This window comes from Ixodes scapularis, unplaced genomic scaffold (assembly GCF_016920785.2).
Source record: "Ixodes scapularis isolate PalLabHiFi unplaced genomic scaffold, ASM1692078v2 PGA_scaffold0__279_contigs__length_252992795, whole genome shotgun sequence".
NCBI lineage: Eukaryota > Metazoa > Arthropoda > Arachnida > Ixodida > Ixodidae > Ixodes > Ixodes scapularis.
The window spans coordinates 83358472-83384061 of NW_024609835.1; the positions used below are offsets into that span (position 1 = coordinate 83358472).

The 25590-nt window shown below is 42.1% G+C and overlaps 1 protein-coding gene across 1 annotated transcript; it reads left to right on the plus strand.

Annotated features, from left to right (window-relative positions):
- Nucleotides 1-791: 791 nt before the first annotated feature.
- Nucleotides 792-21446, plus strand: LOC8042705 (putative ammonium transporter 3). The gene is made up of 7 exons (XM_029983095.3): nucleotides 792-876; nucleotides 3510-4053; nucleotides 6758-6829; nucleotides 11118-11177; nucleotides 11265-11338; nucleotides 15974-16293; nucleotides 20994-21446. The coding sequence occupies exons 1-7, from the start codon at nucleotides 792-794 to the stop codon at nucleotides 21444-21446; spliced, it is 1608 nt and encodes a 535-aa protein (XP_029838955.3).
- The last annotated feature ends 4144 nt before the right edge of the window (nucleotides 21447-25590 follow it).

The following is a 25590-nucleotide window of genomic DNA, read 5'->3' on the forward strand; positions in this document are numbered from 1 at the left end:
GAGCAAAGACTTACTTGCGTAACGCGGATAGTATATTAGTTAATACATTGTCACCCACCTGTCGTTTTATGTTCCAGCTACTTTCAGTTTAAGGCTTTTTTTCTATGCATGTACTTTGTTATAGGCCTCCAACCTAACCAAGCAGCACAGAAAGATCACATCCTCTATGAAAAAGCCCAAGAACGAGCGGCCTACCAGGGCGGCCGAGGTCTATACCTGCTGATCTGTCGACACGGTTTCGTTGCCACAGGACAGCGGTCCGAGATCTCAATGCCCCCTATTGGCCTCAGACACATTTTCGCTTATTCCCCCCGGTTTCTCCTCCTCTTTCCTACCCCACTTTCTCCTCTCTCCCACGCTCTTCCAGCCTCCCTCTCCCATCATCTCCCGAGTCGCTTCCTGCTCCAATGCGTCTGTGCATCAACTCTCACGGGAGCGTGGCTCTCCGAGCACGGCCGCAGCCAGCCAAACATTACGCGTCGGACGGCTCGAGTCAGTCGTCTCGGGACGGCGAGTCATTTCGCGCTCAGCGTGGCGACCGGAGTGTGGGGAAAACGGGATTGCATCTCGCGAATTGCGGATAGACGTCAAGATTTAGGGAGGAAGCTTAGAGGAAAAAAGGCCCCGAAAGGAGAAGGAAGGACGCGGAGGCTGCGAGGTCGCGGTGCTCTCGCGAACCAATTAGATCGCGGTCGGCACGCTAATTGGTGCTGCCTGCGCGCTTATTCGGACTTGCAACTTCCCGAAAGAGTCCGGACATCTGCACCAGGCCCGGAACAAAAGGCGACGAGATGATTGTGGACCCGCAGAGCATGAAGCCCGACGACGCCACGTGGGTTCTGACGTCATCGTTTGTCATCTTCACTATGCAGACGGGTGAGTCGTTTTAGTCGTGAATTTCGCTATGGCTGCCAAGTAATGAACGAACAACAAGTGGTATACTAAATCGTAATTATTTATATACATATATACATATATATATATACATATATATATATATATATATATATATATATATATATTACTTTGATAGCTCTTAAAAGCAGGGTTGAGAATAAAAATCACAATGACTCGAATTCTAACCTAAATCATGATCTAAATAGTGATTTCGATCAGACCAGTTTTACCATGGACATTTAAAGCAAGGCTTTCCATTAAAAATAATTCCGAAAATAGTCTTAAATTGCGCTTCTTTATCATTTAGTTTTTTTCATGTGCCGATAAGACTCCCTGAAGAAGGGGAACTGAGGGGACAAAGGACAAATACAAATTTCCAAACACAACTAGGTGACTGGTGCGCGACCGAAAAAATCCCCCTGGTTCAGGGATTCTTATCGTCATCCTTGTCCATTTCGATTGCTACTTTGCATTAATGGCATTATCATTATGATTCCCATGTGCATTTGTTTCTTATTAATACCAAAGAATCATCAAGCAAGAAACATTTATATCAGGATGAACAAGACTGAATAAAACTTCTCTCCAGGGCAAATCGGTCATTGAGCTTTCTTTCTCAGGAAATAAAGAAACCCCAACCAATCTCTACAACACTAGGGGTCCAACGCTTAAAAACCGATTACTTTTTCTTCAGGAGCGGCTATATTCTTTGAAGAGCAGTAACGTCTACGATTGTGTTGATCTTTTATGTTTTTGTTTTCCTTAGTTAAAGTTAAAGTTCTAGTTGAAACTATTCCTGTGACAGATGCTGTCACAGGAATAGTCACTGTTAGCACAGGATTTTGCCATTCTGTGCTAACAGTGAGCCACGTCGATGCCTAACAGTGTCTGACCTTACTTTTGCCGCCAATGTACCTTGTGGCTAGTACAAAGCTGACAGGTGTAAATTCGGTATTAAAACTGAGTGATAGATTTAAATGTCTATGAGTGAGGAACATTTAATGCTCTGTAATAAACACTCGCTGTGCACTCAACGACTTGCAGATAAGCTTGAGAAGACAAAATATTAAGGTACCAAAAAGAGACAAAACACCGAACCATAGCTTCAATTATGGCGCTTAAAAAGAAAACAGGTTGGTATACTCAACTTCGTTTGTATCAGTTTCTTTTTTATATTTGTTTAATTACATATACTTACATGATCCCTTTGAAGTTACTAACGCATATTATTGATAAAACAAATATAATCCCAATCATATTATAGTTCTGCTTGTAAGCTTCTCACTAAAATGTCATATTCTTGCATTCGCCTTTTTTTATAAGGAGGCATGACTACATATAACATGAGCGCTCAGGTTACTACACCACTTACCTCTGACATTGAAGTTGGATATTAAAATACAGCTACAAGGACATGATTCTATGGACGTCATATGTAGCACTACTTGCTTAATGTTGCTCCCCATAAACACACTGTAAAAATAATTTCAATGTCTTTATTATTACCCTCGTTACCATTTTTCACAAATATAGGTTATGTTCAGCGTTTTAAGGCATACTGTGCAATACCCTAGAAAAAATAATAAGAGCAATAATTACAAGAATAATGGTAACGACAACATTTATTTACCGCGTAAGTATGGTGGGAGCTGAGTATGAAAAGCTGACCGAGCAGCTTGACTGGTCCTCAGCCCCCTCAAGTACAAGGCAGGGCTACAGAAAGTAAAATAAAAGAACATGAGAAATTATACAGTAATACAAGGTACTTCCATCACATACAAGGTACTTCCATCACAAATTAATTAAAACCACACAAAAAAAAACGAAACGACGACAGTGACGTGTTCCTACACTAAGACACAGTGATTACATAGCAGAACATACAAAAAATTACCAAATTCATTTTAGCATAATTTAGTAGCCCAAAATATTACCTTTCTATGATTTTCTACATTGCGCCAAGTTTAGTGTACCTGCATGTGTATATATCAAAACTATCAAGGTGACCCAAGAAAACCTATCTGGAAAAATGTCCTTCAACAACAATCAACGAGGCTTCACTTTATCACTAATGGGAATTTCATACTCTTATCATGTGATGTGTATAGAAGCTCAACCATAATACATCACTATCCATCAGGAAACAAGGTATCGTGCATGAATAAATACATACATAATTTTATTAAAATGTGAAAACGAAGTGTGTATTCTCCTTACACAATCCTCAAAGAATCCAAGTGCTAAATTGATTACGAGCAAGCCGAACCAACAACAAACCTGAAATTTGTTCCGATGTGTATTTCCAATGTTCTAATGTTTGCAGTTCGCACGCCCGCTCTAATGGGAGACGAATATTGGTGTAGAATGGTTTGAACACTGCGCTAACGAACCGAGACAGAGAAAAAAAACAATACATTGCATATGACCCTCATTATGCGTTCTCTACTTTCAAATAGGCTCTGCTGCATACCGTGTTATTAAGTTGGGAAGAACACTGTGAACCTACTTGAGCTACTACCTAGGTAATCGCATAGCTACGGAATTAGTAACCTACGTTTTCACGCCCTCTCCACTTCTTACGTTACGTGTGACATTAGAACGTGCACCTCTAGGGTTTGGTCTCCTCGAGTCCGGGTGCGTATCCAAGATGAACGAAGTGAACATCCTGATGAAAAACGCCGTGGACGTGGTTTTGGGCGGCCTCACCTACTGGGCCGTGGGCTATGGCCTCCAGAACGGACGTGGTCCAGGCACCAATCCCTTCTGCGGCGTCGGCTCCTTCTTTCTCGACGCAAGCTCCGAAGTGATGGGTGAAGAATTCGCCATGTTCATCTTCCAGCTTTCCTTCGCCACCACGGCCACCACCATCGTCTCCGGTGCCATGGCCGAGAGGACCAACTTCCACGCGTACATGTTCTTCTCAGCGCTAAGCACGCTCATGTACTGCATTCCGGCGGGTTGGGTGTGGAGCAAGCATGGCTTCCTCAACAAGCTCGGCGTAATCGACTTCGCCGGTTCCGCCTGCGTGCACCTGCTGGGAGGCACGTCCGGTCTCATGTCGGCCATCATGCTAGGACCCAGACTCAAGTGGGACAGGGCCCGGAGGCCTAGGATGGGCAACCCTACAAACGCCATGATTGGAGCCTTCACGCTCTGGTATACGTCTTCACTTCCTGCTTTGTTTCCCATTCCAATGTGCTGACGCCGCTAGAAGGAATTTTGTTAATATCATTGTAAAGTAAACCCCGAAGGCTTGTTCACCCACTTGCGTTTGATTGCGCTCGGTTTCGTTACGTTACACTGTAAGCGTTTACGAGAAGATAAGACACTGTCACCATCTATTAGGTAGATTTGCGGTTCTGCCGGGCACGGTTAGTTTATTAGTAAGAATATGAAGTGAAAGATAAGTGCCTTTCTTTTGGCAGTTATCTTTCACTTCATATTCTTACAATTCGGTAGCCCTGGAACATACCCCATTTCCGTGTCGCTATACTGAAGGTTTTTGCAGTATTTATCAGCTCAAATCTACGCACCATCTATGAAAAATAGTTTCTTCACACACTGTCAGTATTATTTAAAGCAAGCGGTAAAAATATAATCCGTAAAAAGTGTTCAAATGTTCGCGCAGGTTGGAGATCTTTTACGGCCACCTAATTGATGGCGCCAGTGTGTTCTAACGTCGTAAGCAATTACAAGGGAAGATAACGCGCTTGATCGCACTCAGACGCCGATGTGTGAACAGGGCCACTTTCATCGGCTTTTTGCGTAGTATATAAGTTGCTAACGAGCATCTAAAACATAAAGGCGTGGGGTCGAGCTCAAAGCACCCCTTGTATTCTACTTCTTTGGTTGCCACGCAAAATCCATAAATTAATTTTTTTTTTTTTTCATTTTTGCATACGTTATTGTAATGAGCCCACCTAACAATTTGGTACGTTTGATTAGTGCCGAGGAAAGTGTAGCACTGGCAAAGGATCAGGTAAGTAGTGGGTCAGCTCGTCAGCGAGACGGGATTGTAAAGCTAGAATCGCTTTTCTGTCCCTTTCCTCTCACTCATTTATGGACCACAATATACTTCCCCCGGGTTAATATATTTTATATTTCTGTCTTCGTCCATGCTTTGTTTCACGGTAGGTGTAACAAGCTCGCCACTTAGCAGGCTATAATATAATATTTCAAATTAAAATTATCTAATGACCAGATCACCACCTAGTCCTTCGCATATAGTATTGCTTCTTCTGAGCAAGCAAAGTGATACTCAAATAAAGTATACCGTACGCTTAATGGTGCAAAAACCTAACCTGGCACGTATACGTTTCAGCCTCTTGCCAATTTGTGTAAGAGTACGTCCTATGGCGGAAGGAAATGAATGAGTGATTTGACGTGGCACACTTTGGGAGATAGATGTGGGCATTGCGATCGTAGTTTATTTTTCTTAATCTAGAAAACATCAAGGCATGACGATATTTCAATCTAAGGAAGCGCATATTTTAGACCTGCGCAAATAGTGCCTTGAATGAAGTTGCGCTTTTTATTTTGTATATTTTACTGTGCAAAATATGGTCAGACGAACTAGGCTGAACTTAGAGAGGAAACTGAGCCACGCAGGCTGTTGTTTTTTTGACGCAGATTTTTGTACTTAAAATCCAACATTTTATAAGCGGCAGCTTTTTTTTCCTGAATCGGCACCTATAGTAAATCGTAAAAACACATATTTCACCTAAACCTTGATGTTGTCACGTTTTTATCACCTGGAAACAGACACTCTTATTGGTATTCAGCCATTAAAACCATTGTTATGCTCACGGCAAGTAGCAAGTCTCATCAGGTTATCGACCATGCATGTTTGTGCTGCCAATCAACAAAGAGCAGATTTGCTGTCATTCGCTTTCAAAAATGCTTAAGGCGTCCTCAAACAACAAATGGGATTGCGCGGTTTATTGCCCACATTGTTCAGCAAAAGGCCGAAATATATACCCCCCCCCCCCCCCCCCCCCCCTTTGCTTAGCTAAAGCTGCAACGGTGAAATAAACATTCTATTCCAAAAAAAGTTCGGATCGAGCTCCTCGTCAACTTTAAAACGGGTTCAGTCTAAAATATTCCTGTCCCAAACGCGCGGTTTCGGGCTTTTACTCTGGTGGTGCACATTTTAACGCGACAGCGGTAAGGAGCACGTGTCGCAGAGAAGCCCATCTGGGTGGCGTTGCGACGGGAAAATCCTGACTGGTTGATAAGGTAATGACGTCACGGCCGCGTGACCTCGCGCAGGAATTAAAAAAAAAAACAATGCTCATGCGAAACATGACGTCACGCGTGGAATGAACGTGATTAAAAAATCATGACATGTAATGCGAATTATAGGCCTTCGCATGTGTAAATTGATTTTAATTCATAAAGTAATAAATTTCCATTAAAGCAAAATTTGGAGACTTTCAGGTGGGATTCGAACCCACGACAATTAGATTGCGAACCACTCACGCTACTGAGTAGATCACACAGAGACGCTGGCACGGCTTGGGAACGAGCGGGAGTTTTTATGTTTAGCTATCGCATTCCTCTCTTGAAGGCGAAGCCTAAACGTCATTCAAGTTTTTAACCCCTGTGCGATTCTTGCACGTTGGTCATTTCGTACTGACAGCTCTACTCCCGAAGCCGTTTTCTATTTTAATCATATGATGCTTTTCGTCACTGGAGTTACAGACAGAGTAAACTAAATTTAACCACACAGTACACGTAATCTTATGCACCACTTAATCGAATATTAAAAAAAAAAGCTTCACTGACAATTTCTAATAGCATGTAATGTTGTAGATAGCAGAGGGCACGTCTCTTTCATCAACTTTTGCTTCTGTCCACACAGGTGGGGCTCGTTGGTCTTCAATAGCGGCAGCACCTTCGGAATATCAGACGAGAAATGGCATTTCGCAGCCAGGTAAGGAGATACAATATTAGCTAAAACCCACATTTTACCTATTCATTACTAAAACATATGTGTATCTAGAGCCATTATCAGGAATAAAAAAAAAAAAAAGATGCACGCAAAACTATCACCTTTCACCAGATAGCGGGAATGACTTGGTTCCTGATGTCTGAAACAACAGTCAAAGCACAATGCGTTTCTACATCGAATCCAGCTTCTACTCATGGAAAAGGTAATTTTCCTGTTTAATACATAGCGCATGAAACCCAGATAGTAGCACGTAGCCTCAATAAAATCAATAATTGTACAATTTTAGCACAAATTGAAGTTCCGCAAAGGATGGTGTCTAGCTTGTAAGATTAAAGGATATATCACTAAATCCAAGCAACCACTTTTATATTAATGAGTGTGTCTCACTTTTAACTGCGTTGCTTGTCTTGCATTTTTCCCGTGTAAATGGGGAAATGGGTGTATTTTCACGCACTAGTGCGAACATGGGTGCCAGTAGGTGCATTTTTTCCTGGTACATTTAATGTATGTGTTCCTTGAGTGCGTCCAAGGTTTCAAACGTGCAACAACTAATCAATATCTATACCAAAAGCTATTGTTCAATATATAAGCTTATCAGCTTATTTCAGCCGTTCAATGTCAGCTACGCGATAGACCAGATAAATGCCTAGTTCACAGCCGTTTCCTGTAAAACAAAAAAGTTGAGTAAATTTTGCGTTTTAGTTGAATCTTGATACAACCCTTAAAACGGGAGAAGAGCTCATTTTAGAAGTGGAGTCAGTAATATATTGCTCGGGTGTATATAGCGCAGTAAAGAATGGCATGAGCTATTTGTCGGAATTGACCCACCTGTATGGGTCGATTCCGACAGATAGCTCATGCCATTCTTTGTTGCGCTATATACACCCCACGCCTAACATAAGGTGTGTGACAGTACCTTTTAGAAATTGGCAACTTGAGACCGCACGTGGCCATATTGGAACTCTAAGAAGATATAATAAAGGTTCAGTCGTCTAGAAAAAGCAAATGAAAACCGACGATTGTGCACTACCATTAAACTTGTCGCACGTTGAATCTGTGTAGCATCGTGCATATTGCCGCATGCAGACTTGTGTCTGTTATTTGAAAAATGTGACGGATTACAATTGCAAATTACCGATCCTCAAATGTAATGGATTACCGTTAAAAATTATTTTCACTCAAAAGTAACAGACTACTTTACTTCTTACTTTACAAATTACTTTCACATTACTTTTCCCGTACACTTCTCAAGACAGCAATTTTGATATTTTAAGAAATGTCCTGCAACCCAACTTTCCATTTACCCATGTAAAAATAAAATTCTTCATTTAAGAGAGGGAATGTAGAAGACACGGATAACAAGTAGTTGAAAAAATTCGTTACAATCATGTGTAACGAAATTACATTACAAAATTACTGACGCAAAAAAGTAGCCTGGCAATTACAAAATTACTTTAAAAAATAACAGATAACAAGTAATCCGTTACCTGTAACGAATTATCTTCCAAGTCTCGACGAAAGTACGTGTTTACGTGCAGAGAGAACAAGTGTGTACTTTATACCTTTGTGTGCGAGAACAGAAGGACATGCACGTGTCTGGCTGTTTGCCCGTCCTGGCTTCATCTTTTACATGTGTGTTCACAGATTCGTCTCTGCGTGAGCATATTATTTAGTGTGTAATCAGAAGTGCTTGGTCTGTACTGACATGTTCTCAATAATTGGTCTAATCAATTGAAAAGGAAGGCAGCAATATAGACAACAGCTTTTAGACAGCGTGAGGTCGGTCTGCTCTAGTACTGCAAAAAAAATATCAACGTTTTAATTAAGCGGTATTCACTCCAGCGCGCGCATGACGCTACGAAAATCTCAGGCTTTTACTATGCATCCCTATGACGTCAGCAACGCGGCGGAGGGGGGGAGGGACGCTCGGGCGGCATAAACAATTCTGGTTTGGCGGCGGATCAGTTTGTTTTCAACAACATTTTGTCGTTGAACTCTTTGGGGCCAAATTTAGAGTTTGCTAAATTCGTCTCCGGTGGTATGAAGTGTGGAAACCGCTGAATTTGACTGCAAACAGTGAAACTCCCTCCCCCCGGCACATCGTCAGAGCGAACGACGAAGCTGATGAGAAAATTGCGCCCGCTGTCGTCGTCCTCACACACCTACAAGGATTTCTCGGCCGTGTGAATACCGCTTTTGATAAGACATTTAGCCAGTGCAGTACAATTGATAGCCTGGGGGCATTTAACCCGCCTCATGCAGTAGTGATAACAAGACCGCGCGTCGCGCAATGTTCATTCAAATCGTAGCAGAAATGGAGAGAGTTCGAATCTAGGATCTCTGGATTTTGCAGCACAAATAATTGTGCCACATTCTTTGAGATGTGGTGCGCTAACTCCCCCCCCCCCCCCCTCCCTCTTGCTTTAAACGCTTGATTATACAAAATGTAGTGTTGAATTTTCAAACAATACAGGTTTGAATCGTGGAAAGAAAAATCCAAGAACACATTGGTATTCACGACATCATTCACGCCCATGTTTCAATCATTTACGTTTATCGAATCTGCTCTGCGCTCCGTTCGAACATAACTTGGCAATGGGTGAACGCTACAGTCCCAATCGACAAATCACAGCGTAAATAATTGGGTTGTGTGTATGCTTATTGAGCCGGATTCTAGTGTGCCTCAGTGGGCGTCTGGTGTCTCAGCTGAAGTTGAGCAATTTAGCCAGTGCGGCACAACCGCTAACCTGGGGTCTTTAACGTGCACCACGCAGTAGTGGTACACGACGACACGCCGGTACGATGCGCATCCAGATCGAAACGAGCAGGGATGGGGATTGAACCCAGGATACCTGGGTTCCGCAGCGCGAGCTTTCGCTCCACTGCTCCGTGCTGGTGTGTAAATCACAGCCCCTGCTTGAGGCACGTGACGCCGCTCCACTGGAATGCACTCTACATGTGAATAGCTGTATCGTGCTTCGCTCCGCCGCTTTAATTGGCTCACAAAGGTTAGTGCGTTCGCATTTTGTCAGTTTATGCCGAAACGAAGAATAAAGCAATTTAAATAGCCATAACAAATATGATTGTTTGTTAAAATCTGGGGCTCCGTAATTTAGTAAAGGGTGCTGAAGTAAGATAACAAGAGACTAGAGGGAAATGCAGGTACATAAAAGCCATTACCTACTTCTCCACGGAACCGAGGAAAACGCGAGGCGGGTACTGCCGTCTATGCAAATAACTAAACTACAGCGTTGCGAGAGACACATTCACAAGGTTTCGCTCATGAATGGCGGAGGATTTTCGAAGGCTTCCTAGAGATGGCGTGATGTGGAAGAAATGAAAGCAAATCACCGTACGAGGAAGCCCATAATATATGCAAAGAAAGGTATGACATCAACTAAAAAATTAGGTTCAGCCAGATTTCACCAAATAAATAATTTCACAAGCTCGACTTTTAAAATGCGTGAAAACGCAACTAAGATGAAAAATAAGCTCTCGGTACAGTTAATGAGCAATCGCTTAGTACTTCCAACCCAACAGAACACCAATTAGAGGTCATTTCGAAAATACATTTTCTTTGTCTTGCGTGTCTTTGTACTGATTTTGTCTTACACCGCTCAAGACGTGCAATAAAACTTCCAGCAAGGGCGGATCACGATTCAATTGAATTGTCTGTCTTCAATGTTCGTGTGGTGTACTCGTCTGTCCTCTCTTCTTTAACTGCGTTTATTGGCATTTTCTTTTTTCTTTATTCCCATATAGTGTTTTAACTATCGCAGTTTCTTTCACCTAAGAGGGACCGGAGCTCGTGCCCTCTGGGCCATTAGTGGCCGCTAAAAAAAATTCGGCTGGTCCAAAGTTTTTTTGGCGACCACCAGTCGCCTAGGGGACGCGAGCTGCTCTCCGTTAGAGGTGAAAACCAATTTCTTCAACGCGAATCAACTTCACCTTTAGTACTTCCCCTGAAACGCAATGTATAAATCACTAACCGAGTTAACGACGTAACAAAGCATGATGTCCGCATAAGAAACCTAATTACCAGTGTTCCATCACAGATTTTATTTGTTGATCAGACTAACTCTCGGTTTCAACATTCGCCGAGCTTCACTGCAAACTGCAGTGATCGGCGTCCTTCCTACTTGAGGGGACATTGGCGGGCGGGTGTACGGGAGACGACAAACTGATTACCATATTGCACCACACTCGCCATTCTCTGCAACTCGGAAAGGTAACGACGTCGGAATAATCACAGTGCGTGCCTTTGTTGCAGATCTGCTGTGTCAACCATCAACTCGTCCATTGGTGGCGGTCTTGTAGGCACCATCGCGACGTAAGGCACCACAAATCTATAGATGCTCGGTCATATTTACATTATGCGAAATTGATTACAATACTAATCATTCTTGTTTTTGTGCAGATATCTTGTGCACCGCAGCTTTGATGTTGAAGAGATCATCACGTCTATCCTTGGATCCCTAGTGTCAATAACCGGTATAAACCTGTTTTCAATTTTTACATAAACACTTTTAGAACTTTTGCCAAACTCCAGTTCAAATTATTTGTTTTGACAGTATGTTATTTTCAAGTGCTCCGTTGATGTCCCTATTATAGACAAAATATTTTTAATTTCTAAACGCTTATCAAAGGTTAACACTATTGTTTTTAAAAATATAATCGACCACGTACCCAGACATTCCTGCAGCTCACTACTTCCGCCAAGCACAGCAATTCACAGATGAAGCTCGTCGAGTGACAAAATCAAGCAACCATTTCGATTTATAAACGCAGTAAGTGCCGTAACATTCAGCATCACATCACCTTGTGAACGCGGGGCTGAATGTCACCGCGTCGCTTGATTTTATGGTGAAAAAGTATTATTTGTTTTCGGTCTCGTCATCTAGCTGAATTCATTGCGCAAATTCTAGTGGTTTGCTTTCTGAAAACTTTGTTAGAAAGAAAACCCACGGGCGTTTCTTGGAGTGCAATATTATAACTTCAAGTGGCTGTTTTCCGCCATGCCTTTCACCATAAGTAAGAACTCAGATTATACTGCAGAATTATGGGGCCCATTAGGCATTGCGACAAACCCAACGTTACGATGTTTGTCATCTTTCTGCTCCTGCGTTCTTTTTGGCAAATCAAGAACAGTAAAAGCGGCATGACCTTGCACTTTTAGTTTGTGACCATGTTTTTGCATATTTTCCCCCAAGTGTTCCCTATTTTACGAAGGGGCGAAGTGTAATACAATGCGGAGGATGATGATTTTTTTAAGGCGAAAGCCTTACTTGTCCCATTACGCGAGACACCGTCGGCGTTGTCCCTGAAAGATGGTCATAAAACTACGTCATCAAGCACGCGCCTTAGAAATAAAACCCCAAAAAAGCATAGCCACGCAGATGCTTCGTCACGGTAGGTGGCGGGGGGCTCAATTTCATAGCGGACGCGCCTCATAATTAAAATACGAAGAAAAGCGCAGCAACGCATATGATTGGTCACAGAAGCCGTCGTGAAACCGGCGGAGTTCGCCACGACTGCGCAGTGGGGGAGCGTGATGTCACCGCTGGAGCATTTGTGCGAAAGGAAGAAGTGGAGCGCTGCTCGTAAAAATGCGCTGCGTGTAGGAATGCTTTCGCATTCCTACATGTAAGCAGCCTTAAACGTCTTTGGCGACTTTTTCGGTGTGTCATTTAATTTCTTCATTTGATTTAAAGTATCTAAACACCTCAATTCGTCAGTATTATTTATTATAAAGCACGCTTTGCTTATTGGCTACTGAATAACTTATACATGTTTGAATATAAGCGAAATTCTAGCGTACACCTTTTTTTTTTTTCTTTTACTGATACAACAATGCTTACTATTTCTCGGGCCCAATCGGTCGTATAACTAGCATGCTCAATACCACGTATACAATATGCTATAATCTCTGGCAGAAACAACTGTGTGACAGGTTGTCATTTTTAACTGGTTTTACTCGCTTTACTTTACTAGAGTCAAGATATATTGAAAACGCTTCTACAGCTCGCAGAAATCGGTTTAACGGGAACCTAGCATCTCACACGTCTTTTCTTACGTGCCAAGTATCGACGCGGTTTGCTGCTGCTTTTTTACTACTTACATCTACATTACATAACAATATTTGATTCTGCACTTAGGATGACAGGGATGACATTTCTGGACTGAAGCCCTTCATTTGAAGAACGTTTCAGTTTTAATATTTTGTGCTTTGACATCGCGAATCTGTAACTCAGGGAGTCAAAAAAAATTATTGACAATGACTTGATTTATCTAATGTTTGCAGAAGCCAGACAGCAATAATTCGTCTTTAAACTAGCATATTTATAAACCGTGTTTCTTCCCCTTTTTCTGACCCAGATTTGGGCTGGGTATTTCATATAATTAATCGGCACGCCTGGGCTCATGCAGAGGGCATTTAATTATATATATATATATATATATATATATATATATATATATATATTACATGAATAAAACTAACCGATGTAAAAATAAGTTGCCGCGTGGCCATAAAGACAGGACAAGATTATCATAGCTAATTGCCATAGAAAGAGTTCAAATAGTTTTTTTTACCATATATTTGGTATCAACTCAATAGCTCAATAGTATTATAAAACTAGGTATTCAAAAGAGCTTCAATAAACGGACGTCAGAACTTCGACAGACGCAATAGTAAGTGATGCAGTAGTAAACGATATAAACATTATCAAGCTAGCCGAGAACCCCTCACACGCGTACAACATGACACTGTGGCCCGACCACCGCGAAACGAAAAACCAAGGAACTGGCACACGCCGCTAAGCTATCCGTTCTTTTCCGTAAGAAAAAGAACTCACTCGACTGACAAACCTCTACTCGCTCTCCTGGAACGTAAGAGTCGCTCCAGGGACGGCCGTGAGATTATCGATTGGCATTATTCTTATCCTCGACAGCCTGCACATCAGGCGAATAATTTATCAGGCTTAAGAAGTACGATATTTCGGATATACGTGAAAAGCAGATATGGCACTGTCGACCTTTTCAAGGGGCCAACTTTGGCTACACTGCAAAGGTACAATGGGCTCATAAATCACCTTATACTTCGTTTCACGTGAAGACCGAGCACAGCCAAAGCTATAGACCAACACAGTGTTTCCAAACAAGCTCGCTTTACCCACTCAAGGTGTAGGCACTGCGCGTGCGCAGAAACCAAACACGGAAGGAGTGAAGCATTTGCGCATGCGCAGTACCAACAGCAGTGCCACCGCAGTGGCGTGACGTCAGTGAGTTGAGCGGGTCTATGCGATCCGATGGAACGAATTAATCTGCGCCAAATGTGCTTCGTCATGAGTGGTTAAACTTACTACGCACAGGAAGAGCGTACGGTCATGCCGCAATAACTGTGCGTCATGGGTTCAGCCAATGGTACAAAGGAGACGAGTGTCATGATGAGACACTTTCGGCGCTACCTGATGTTAAACGGAGGTTTGTTCAATTGTGTATCACAAGTTCACAACCACATTCCACCGCCTGGTTCACTTTTCAAAAAATAATGCTTCGCTCTTTACGTTTGAAAACACCACGCGAAGCAAAACGTGAGATCATTTCTAACTTTCAATAAACCTTCTCTCAAACTCTTTTTTCTTTTTTGATCCAAACCTTTCATTATCCCACATATTGCTGGATTTCATTTTTTTTTTTTTTTTGTAGGAGGTAGGGAAAACCAAATTTTTGGGCGATGAGTGCTTCGCTCGTACAGGAAACCTAATCCTCTCTGCAACGCATTCAATGACCGGTTTGACCTTCTCGTACACATGTCGTAGCATCTCCAAATGTTAAAAACGCCACCTCTCCGTGTTTATTTTTCAGCTATTCCTTTAAAAAACAAAAATGCAAAAACAACTTTAAGGTAGGGTGGTATTGTACTAAATCATTGTGCAATACATGTACAAATAAGACTATTTTTAGTCACTGAAAATTCTTAAATGTTCATGATGGCAAATCCGCAACTATTTAATTATTTTTGTATTCAAGACAAAAAAGTATTATTGCCGTTGTCATTGGATTTCGTTCTTCTAACCTGTGGTAAGCTGTTTTTTGAATAACCAAAGGGAGCCTAGATGTTATAAGATATTTTGATAAGGTCCACTGCAAAGCACATGTTCAGGAGTAGTGCAGTTCAGTGAGAAAGTGTTTACCTGTCGAGGACACAGTGCTGAGTTAAAGTAGTAAAAGGAATGAATAACTAACATCACTCTTTCTTCTGTAAGTCTCACGAGGGGTATTTACGTGTTTTACGGTCGAAGACTCGTGAGTGAACTCTCGCTCATGTGATTTTTATAAAACTGCAACATTTCTTTGATTAACCTTATGTTCTTAACAAGGCGCTAAGTTAAGCAAGTTGGTTGATCATCTTTAAAAAAACTATTTTCTTACTTCGAATTTAGTACGGACATCAAAATAAACACGAGCATACGGATGAATTCCAAATCATATTTTAATAATTTTACAGCACAACCCGAAAACGGAACTCATTGAATCAACTCATGTTAAGGCACAGTAGCCATTCTTCGCCAAAAAGTCCAGCACATTGTTTTACGCGCATCTTCCCGTTATGCAAAAATACGCATCATGACCGCGTAACGTAAACTTTCTTGAATTTTTTTTAACATGTATAACCTGTGCAATGTACTAACTATAAACTCGAATTGCTATTTTTAACATACCGAAAACCGATCAAATGTCTAATGGCTGTCACGTTTATTAAACAGCAAACACGATGGTCAGATGTAAGTGAAGAATGCACCAGAAACTCCTTCCACGACCACATTAGTGCCAGCCACTGTTTCTTCGCGATGAGCAAATAGATCGACACCAAAAGGCACGTCAGGCTGGCGTCTCCTTCTGATAAGTCGTCAAGACTACTAGTTTTTCCTGGTTCGTTCGTGAAGCGATTCAATGCCTTGGCGGCCACTTGGGGGTGCTTTTATTTGCACGTTCTTCACTTATTTCCGACTGTAGTAGCCCGAACTATACTTTTATATTTAGTTAAGTACTTATGTTACAACTGTTTATAACTAGGATCTGTGCCTCAAAATGTCAACCGATTTCTTCAAATACAATTTTCAGCTGGATCAGCCTTCTACCGTTCTTGGGAGGCACTGTTGATCGGCGCTGTCGGGGGCCTGTGCACAACCCCGATCCCGTCCCTGCTTCGCCGCTGCTTCAGCGTCGACGACCCCGTGAACGCAGCCGCCATCCACGGAGTTGGTGGTCTCTGGGGCATGCTGGCCGTGGGGCTATTCCTGGATGCCACACGCTACCAGGGACTACGCTACCACCGCCGGGGGCTCTTCAAGGGAGGGGGCTATCAATTGCTGGGCATCCAGTTCGTCGCCTGCATCACCATCATTGTCTGGAGCTCGGGGGTGACGTTCATTGTCCTCAAGGTAGAGTTAGTCGCTCGCGTGTCATTTTTTTACCTTAGTATGCCTTGGATTTGAAGTCTCCAACTCAAAAGGGCACGATTAAAACAAAAAGCACTAGAGAACAGATAAGCTGCTTGTAAGCACCACCAATACTAAAAAGCAACAAAATAAACGTACTGTAAGCGGGTACTGACTCTAGTAGTGAAAGTCACCAAATGAATCAGCTGAAATCACCCGAACAGAGCGCCTTTAAGCGCGACAGCCTCATCCATTTTTGCCTAGAATCTCCCAAAGTGATGTGTAGTGAATGGTAGCATCTACTCTCTAAAAAAGTCCGTTATTGAAAGGTTCTTCCCATACACAAATGTCCTATGGTTTGCTATAGAAATTTCTTTCTATGGTCGGCTTTAGCTATTGGGCCCAATTAGCTAAAAACTTGTATATGGCGGTCTTTGGTATTTTTATGGTCGCCTTTATAGACCTCTTTAGCTTCGTCTATGGGCCTATCACTGTCTAGTCACAGCGCTCTTTAGTTTTTCTAATGGCTGGCTAAATACTTTTATATGGCTTATCCTTCAGCTTTCTTAAGCCAACATGTTATAAGTGTCTATTGCTTTTCCGTTGGCTGATTTAGCCACCTGAAGCTTCTTAGGTGTCCTGCTGAAGAAAGATCTGTGGGTCATCCTATGGCTCTCTTTATCCAGCATGCTATAGCTGCCTATGGCTTTTCCTTTGGCGTCTTTAGCCATTTTTATGGTCTGTCAAAGAAGGCTGAATGGGTTTTCGTGGGGCTTTCTTTAGCCAACACACTCTTTAAAAAAATTCAAATTTTCCCGATTTTTTAACGCCACAGGGTAGATACACATAAATTATTTTCCCCTGTCTTCCTTCTTTTACCAAGTTTCCCTGCTTTTACTGCAGTCTCGGGTTTTCTACATCATGATCACTGAACACACAGAATACAGAGAACACCAGCAGAACACAGAACTGAAATAAACGTCGCACGGATTATCTTTCGCTGTATGGTACGTACGCTTTATTTCAAGAGTATACGTTTCTCGCGCAGGTTGGGGGTAGGAACGTGGACACAGGTCGACTCGAATAGAGCAGACGTCTTGACAGCTATGTGATCACGCAAACAAAAGTCCAAGATTACGACGATTCATTTTTTCCGCACCCTACTTGTCAGTAAAGATAAGCAGTAGGCAGGCGAGCTGGTTAGTGATAGACATTGTTTCATGTCTTTCCGTCCTTCTTTTTTGTTCCCTGGCTCCAGGGTTACTATGTCTGCTTGTCATGTAGCAAGCAACGCGACGAAAGTGGTCGTATTTCCCATGCTTGTGATATGTCGCCACCTGTACTTACCGCAGCAGCAAGGTTTCATCCACAATAAACAAGCGCGATCTCGAAGTGGGCGCATACGTCGTGACTCTCGCGAGACACACGATGCGCTACGCGTCGCGCTTTTTAGCTATAGTAGGTTACAAGTCAAGAAGGTAGCGGCAAATGCCCCTCGAAGGGAATCATATATCCGTCCGCCACCTCCGCATCCAATAGCGTTCCATCGTTTCCGCGACGTCGCGGCCAACGCACGAGGAGAGTCTTGCCTTTCTGTACATATCTGCTTTATCTTTCAACTTTGACTGAGCATTGCGGAAGCCTCGAGAGGGAGATTAGAGTTTTCCCCCTCCGATGGAAACAAATACGACTTTCGAGGATCAGGTTCCCCCTCTGATGGATACAAAGGCTGCTTTCAGGGGCTCGGTTCCCCCTCGAATGAATACAAAGGTCGCTTTCTTAAAAACTGAATTGGAGACAAGTTGGCATCACTCTGTAGCCAATACCTATCCATAAAAGCGGAAGGAGCCTTTGCAGTGAACTATTCTTTCGACTGCGGAGGGATTTGAAACCGGCGCATCACGCTTGTGGGAGGAGCTCCTCCTACCTTCTTGACTGGGAAGTTGGAACCGACTATAGTCTTCACAGCTCTGCTTTTCCTCCGCTAGCACCGCGCATGTGCAGTGGTGGTATTGCTCTAGGTGACTGCAACCACGCCCTAAGTTGCCGTCACCGCCAGTAAAAATGTTCGCTGCGGCAGCGGCTGTTCGACAGCCGCTGCCGCCGCAAAACATGGGGGAGGAATTTTGTCCTTTTTTCAGGCGCCACCAGGTGGTGCTGCATGTGATCGGTAAAATGGAGGAACGGGAGCAATTTCCTCCCTTCCACTGGCGACAGGGAGGAACATCGCTTTTTCCTTCATTTCTCCTCCCCCTTTTTCTTTAAGTACATGCTGAAGCTGCCTACTGATTTTCCCTTGTGAAATTAGCCATTTATAGTTTTTTATATGGTTTGCTAAAGAATGCTGTATGGGTAATTATATGGCTCTTTTAAGTTAGCATGCTATAGCTTCCTATTGCTTTTCCGTTGGTTTCTTTAGCCATCTATAGCTTTTTACATGCTCTGCTAAAAATGTTATGTGTGTCATCCTATGGCTTCCTATAGCCTGCATGCATAGCTACCTATGGCTTTTCCTTTGGCGTCTTTAGCCATTTATAGCATCCTATATGGTTTTTACCATCGAAAACTCGCACTGCTTTCATATGCAATACCGATTCTACGCTGCAGTGCAAGACATTTATGGTGGTCCGCGTGCTGAACGACGAAAAGGACCTAATTTCTTCAGCCATTTTGACGGACCCGCGCGCCCTCTATATTTCGCTGGAGTCACGAATAGCCTAGGAGATAATTTTTTCTATAGGTGGCTAAAGAGAATTTAATGCTAACTGGTCTATAGCTTTTGAGGCATTCACTTATTTATGTCTGGCTAAATAAAAAATATTAGTTTAATAATCACAAACCTAGAGCCTAGGAGACTTCCGATTTTCTATAGCATGCTGAAGCACATTTACTGGTATTATCTTTAGACAGGGTTCCATAAGACGTTCTATGGGCGGGCAAAGAGAATTTATTGGTTCCTTGTCTTTAGTATTGGGCCATAAGATATTCTATAGGAGGGTAATAAAATGTATTAGTTTCGAGTCTTGACACTTGGGGACATAGTATTTTCTATTGCGGCTAAAGACAATTTATTGGCTCCCAGATTGGTGGCCATAGAATTTTCTATAGGTAGGTAAAGAAAATGTATTGGTTCCAAGTTTTTAGACGCAGGGCCACAGATTTTTCTATGGCTGGCTGTAGCTGTATGGATTTCTATGACCGACCATAAAGGGCCAAAGGAGGAGATAGTCTGCCATAGAATCTTTCATAGATGACCATAGACCATTTTTGTATGAGTTCAAAGACACAAGAACTCTTTCAGCCCCTGAAGAACGGTTTCGCCTGAAGCACTATCGCCCCCTGGCGCACTATAATGGCAACTGGGCGATGAAGAGCTAATTTGCATCAAAAAAGGAGCTTAAATGAACAACTCAGAGGTTTTTCACGGATAGCCTTTTTAGGAAATGCCCAAAAGAACGCTTTTAGGGTGCTAAATATGAACAAGCCGAAGACACCCTAAAAGTTCTTTACGAACAAAGTTTTTTTTTTCTTTTTATGGGTAGCGCTTTAGCGTGTTTGGCACTTGCTGGTATTTTGCTGAAACCTTTTTTTTATTGCGGATCACATTTATATAATTGCTTCGAAGTATCCACGTGAGATCTTCATTTGCCTCGTCTAGAAACCTGTTCAGGCATATGCGTTTCTCAACATTGCAAGGTATCATCTTAGATTTACGCGTACCACTCAAATATGCTGTGATACGTCGAAAAAAGGCGAGAGAGAAGGAGACGAGAGCACGCGGGGATGCCGGAACGCCGAGCTCTGATCGCAAAGAATTGTGGGTAGACCTAAAGAAATATGACTTTGTCTCCACTGCACTCGCCGAACGCGTTCGAAATCAAAAGCCAAACGCCGGACGCCGACTTTCCGCGTTCTAACGAATTCGACGGGTCCATAGGAGATAAAGGCAGCTACAGCTTTAAGTCTACCCATTAACCTTTCCAATCAGAGCTCGGCGTTCTGATGTACCTACTGGTTTTCGTCTCCTCCTCTCCCTCAATTTTTCGGTGCATATATGTACAAAAAAGCAGTCTGATTTATTAAACAATAACAACTTTCACATTCAGGCTTTTGGCAGTAATGCTTACTTTTGAAAGAAGATCGGTCACCTGCGCTTGAAAGATACGTGTGCGTCGACTTTTCCGCAGAGCACTTGGAGAGCTAATCTCTGCATTCTACAGAATGTGCTTGGGGAGTTATGAGGACTAATGTATTGTTGAGCATGAAAATAAAATCGATAAAACAATGGGCAGTTTGAAATACCGCACTCACTGTCCCATCGCAGACTTCGCTTTTAGGCGTAAACAAGAACCATATGCCTCCGATGGGTCCATAACACATGAGCGAATGACGTTATAGCGAACAGCGACATTTGAGCGAATCGACGTTTTATCGAATAACGGGGGCGCGCGTTAACCCATCCGCCGTGCTGCGCTTACGCCGCTTCGCGGCGACAGTCTGCGGAGGCTCATTACAAAAATGTGAACCCATTCGGCCCACCCGAAAACGCCGCTTCGCGGCGTCCGACTATTTGCTAGTGTCATTCGGTGAAACGTGGGCGTTCGCTAAAACGTCATTCGATCAAGTGAGCGCCTCCCGCCTCTGATAACAAGTAAAACCTTGCAAACGATTGTTCTTTGTTCTTGTTTTTTTTTTTTCCGCAGCTCATCAACAAAGTGACGCCACTTCGGATGAGCCCCGAGCACGAACTTCTGGGCGCCGACTTTGTTGAGCACGGCATCGAGCACCACGAGCTGTACCCTTACGAGGACAGCCTGTCGCAAAGCGAAATCCTTCGTATCCGAAACAATGCCGTGGCAACGGTCGAAACAAACGTTTCTGACGACCGTCCTCAGCACGAAGACGAGGTCAACGACGAAGCGTCCAACACCCAGGGGCCTCCCGAAGAAGCTCGGCTTACCAACGACCCGCCAGGAAGCGAAGACCCGACGTCTCCCACAAGGACGGCGTCCCCCGAATTCCATCGCGGTACTTCATTTTGGGAGGTCATGAATCAGGAAGCGGGCAGTAATGGCAAGATGGATGATGCATCTCCTCAGCAGGAAATGACCATACGACTCGTGGCTAACTACAGGAGTAGCTGTGTCATTGCTTGAAACCATGATAGAATAAAGCGTATGGGCATGGAAGCAAAAGGAAGTAGGGCCACGTGTGCCCTGTACTTGCTTCCGAAGGTAGGAAGTGAGAACGAAGCCTTTAATAATATATATTTCACGTTATATGCGAAATGTTGCCGTACAGTTAACATATACACATCCATTGGTCTGGAGCTTTATGTGGATCTACCTAGGCTGCTCTTAGCGCATTAAATGCCAGAGCGACTCATTTAAAGTATATATATCTGCTATTATTAATTATTTATTTTTTATATATTACTACAAGTAGCTCTATTTAAAATAACTCAATAAAATATCGGCGTTGTAACGCGGATCAAAGGCATCATTTAAGTTAAGTAGTTTCCATATATTCTGCATGTCAATATTTTATTACAATTGACATTTTTTTTAATCTTAAAACTTTTCTTGCTAACGTCGATGCATTATATTGTCCATTACGAGAGCAGATATTTACTATATGTCTTTAAACAATATACTACTGCGATGTCAATATATCCTCATGTAGTATTTCAGTTTTTTAAGTAATTATATATTTCTGCCGGTTAACAGCGACTATGATGTTTTAAATCACGTACAGTTTTATCTTCGTATTTCAACAGAACAAGGTGTTTATACGATTATTTCTGCGAAAAAGAAAAATTATTTTGATGATGATGGAGTTCGGTTGACAATCAATACCACAGATAAAATCCACTTCATTAATTACGAGATTGTGCCGGTAGGATTACATTCTAGAAACAAACTTGTCATGACATTTTAAAGATCGCTGAAGCAAAAAAAGAAAAGAAAGCTACTCACAGTAATCTGCTACCATGTTAATAGATTTCGCTAAAACCACTCCACGTTTATGGAAATATAGTGATGTTTGCTTATGAACTTTGGAATTGACGTGTGCTGCAAATATATACTCGCCGATGTGAATTTCAATTGTATACTTTTACCCATATCCGATCACTAATCAGGGAGGTGTTTCTCCAGATTCACCATTCCAAATAGTGCCAAATAAAAATTAAGAAATAAAGATGATCAAGAATGGTTATTTACAAACAATTGCGTCCCGGATGCATGAAGACTAGAGTTCCGACTCACATGCAATTTTATATAATATTCTTGATAATCCAATACTGTGTCATCAATATAAGCGAGTTTAAATGTGCTAGACGTGCCATATGTATTATTTTTTTAGTGCGCCTATACGATACATCGAATATTTTTTAACCTCTGATGCGTTCAGGCGAACATAAAGTGTGAGTTTTGACTTTTTTAGGCCTCGATGTTTTATGGACCATTGCGCTGGTGACATGGAGAAAGGAAAGAATTACTCACTGTTTCCTAGAACAATTCAATTAACATTCAGTTATTAATTTTTCACACTTTTAATAGAAACTTAGAATCCGAATCGACTGGTGCCAAGCATGGATCCAATCTTGATGATGCCTTTCAGAATCTATGCAAGAGATATATATTTCAAAACAGTTGCGTTGAACCAGTGATAATCAACAAATATATTCCATTGACGGGAAGGTGCCTGTTGACCAATTCAGTTACACACGGCACGTTATTTTATGTTTGAAGCAAATTCTGAGAGATTTTTTTCTTAAAACTTTCAAAAAATAGGCTGCTCACAGGAATGCGCTTTAGTATTGGTGGAGTAGGGACGGCGTTTTGGTTGTGCTCAGTTTAGAGTATTATAGTATCGTTTGCGTGTTCGACAATTAATATCCGCCTGTACTAAAGTAATTGTATACTTTTGTTCCCGCCCTTAGCCTAAATTATTCCTATGCCTTACCAACACTTGATTTATTTAAATACTACTTAGCTCGGCGTCATCGTACGTCATGTTCTTAGGCGAAGGTACAGTCCCAAACATTTCATTTTGTCGGCAGAAGGCATGTCGTTGTGAGTAGACACTGCCATTGCTATTGCTACCAATCTGTTAAGAATGAGAAATATCTGTAGCATATATAAATGACAGAAGTCTAGCGGTGACACAACCGAATCTGGCAGTGACGTGATGAAAAAGCTTATCTTCTTTGTTACTCCCACAACAGATATATATGGCGTCCTTTTATAAGACAAACTTAAACGTCGTACGCCGCTTCAGGCTGACTTTAAATATGATGAGTGCAAGACCCACCTGTCTTTCAAGCTTCCGGTTTAAACTCAACGTCGCTGCAGAAAGCGACGAAGTCTTATAGACAGTGTATCAAATGGCAAATATTGACTTTTGTCTTGGGACTACCTTTCAAGATTTGACATATCGTTATGTTGGTTAAACAAATTATGACGTATCTCTTTTAGGCAAGCATTCACCAAAGCAAAACAATAATATGTAAATAAATACCAGTCTGTGGCGGCCTAAATAAATTCCGCAGTACTACGGGTTCACAGGCATATTATGTTTTGCGGTCAATTTCTGACGCTCAAAAGTAAAGAAGGCTGTACAGAAGGTCCGCTTGTAAAATTTATGAACAATGTTCACTGTATATGCGTCTACTCGGCCTATGACAAGTGTTCTCCCTTGGCTCTAGTCAGATACAACATAAGAAAGACAGTGCGAGGGGGAGAAGAGCGCGCACGAGAAACGCCGTTGTGGGGTGGAGATCTCTCCACTCCACTTCAGCTTTCCTAGTTTCCGCACTTTTCCGCCTTCCGCTGTCTTGGTTAGATTGTATATGACTATATTAGCCCCCCAAGAAAAATAGCATGACCGCACTCAATACTTCCAGATAAGGACGGGCACATTTATGCATCGAGCAATGCTTGCAGCAATAGCAGCTTTGCTGGCCTCTGAAATTCGCTAATTTCGGAGTCCTCGTACTGCTGTTACTCGTGAATATTCGCTGAATTTACATTATCACATTCTTTTTCGTATTAAGGTGATCGCATCACTCGCTTAAGTCATTTATCAAACCTGGATGTTAAGTAATGGCTGATTCTAAATTCTGTTCCAGTGCGCTGAACAGGTGATCCGTAATTCTCTTGTGCCGCCGTGCTGTCTCGCGACTAATGACTGAAAATAAACTTGCAAATAATATTGTTGATATTATTTTATATACTTCTCTATAAATGATTACCTCTAGCTGTACCAAATAGTGTCCGTAGCAATTTGTAAATATAAGCTACGTTGGTGGAGTAAACAAAAACTGCTCCTACGACTGAAGACAAGTGGAAGGACTACACAAATACCGCGCTGTGTTTGTGTACTCCTTCCGCTTGTATTCCGTCTTTTGCACAATTTTATCACCCAAGCATGACCAACCAACGACAGCCAAACTTCACGCCTTGCTACAGTTCGTTAGACATTAAGCAGGTATAATTAAGATTTAAAAAAAGACCACTCCAGTATGACTGAACGCTAAAGATATTTTTTCTTTTTGAACAGTGCGCAACCCACCTCTCAGCGCGTTCTCTTTGTTGTGTATATATATATATATATATATATATATATATACATACAACAAAGAGAACGCGCTGAGAGGTGGGTTGCGCACTGTATATATATATATATATATATATATATAACTCACCTCCACAAGCGGCAGAATTGTTACTTTCACTGCTTTTTTTAAACCAATCTGTTAAGCTTAAAAAAAAAACACCCTGTATATATATATATATATATATACAGGGTATTTTTATATTATATTTGGCAATTATACTTGGGATCTATCATCGTACTCAAGCCGAAGCGAGGGAAGACAACATAGAAAATGCAAATAAAAGTGCATCGACACGGGAAGACTTCTGCTTCCCGAGTAAACTAGAATCATAAAGTTCGCAGTATCTACATCGAATAAGAGTTTAAGCAAGATGAGCTGGGAAGAAAAGGAAACATCCTACTAAGCACATGCATGTTTCGTGCACATTTTTTGTATGCACAGAGATTTCGCCAAAGAGCGGGGACGCGAAATCGTCCCTGATTGCTTTATAGGCGTAAGAGTCAACGAAAGGGTTATTCGCTAGTAAGTTATATTTCTCACTCCCTCTGAAGTGCTTTTTAACGTTCCAATGTCACAGTGATACACAGGTAGATCGACTCTCACTTTTTCTTGCTGCTAATATGTCGTCACTCGGCATTAGCTAATGGTACTGATAGTTGCCTGCGTTTTTATACGCGAAA

Bases quoted from the DNA above. Each gene is read 5' to 3' on its own strand.
- LOC8042705 (XM_029983095.3), top strand. From the start codon at position 792: ATGATTGTGGACCCGCAGAGCATGAAGCCCGACGACGCCACGTGGGTT. The intron at 877-3,509 runs GTGAGTCGTTTT...GTGCACCTCTAG, and splicing joins CATCTTCACTATGCAGACGG to GGTTTGGTCTCCTCGAGTCC. The intron at 11,339-15,973 runs GTATAAACCTGT...TACAATTTTCAG, and splicing joins ATCCCTAGTGTCAATAACCG to CTGGATCAGCCTTCTACCGT.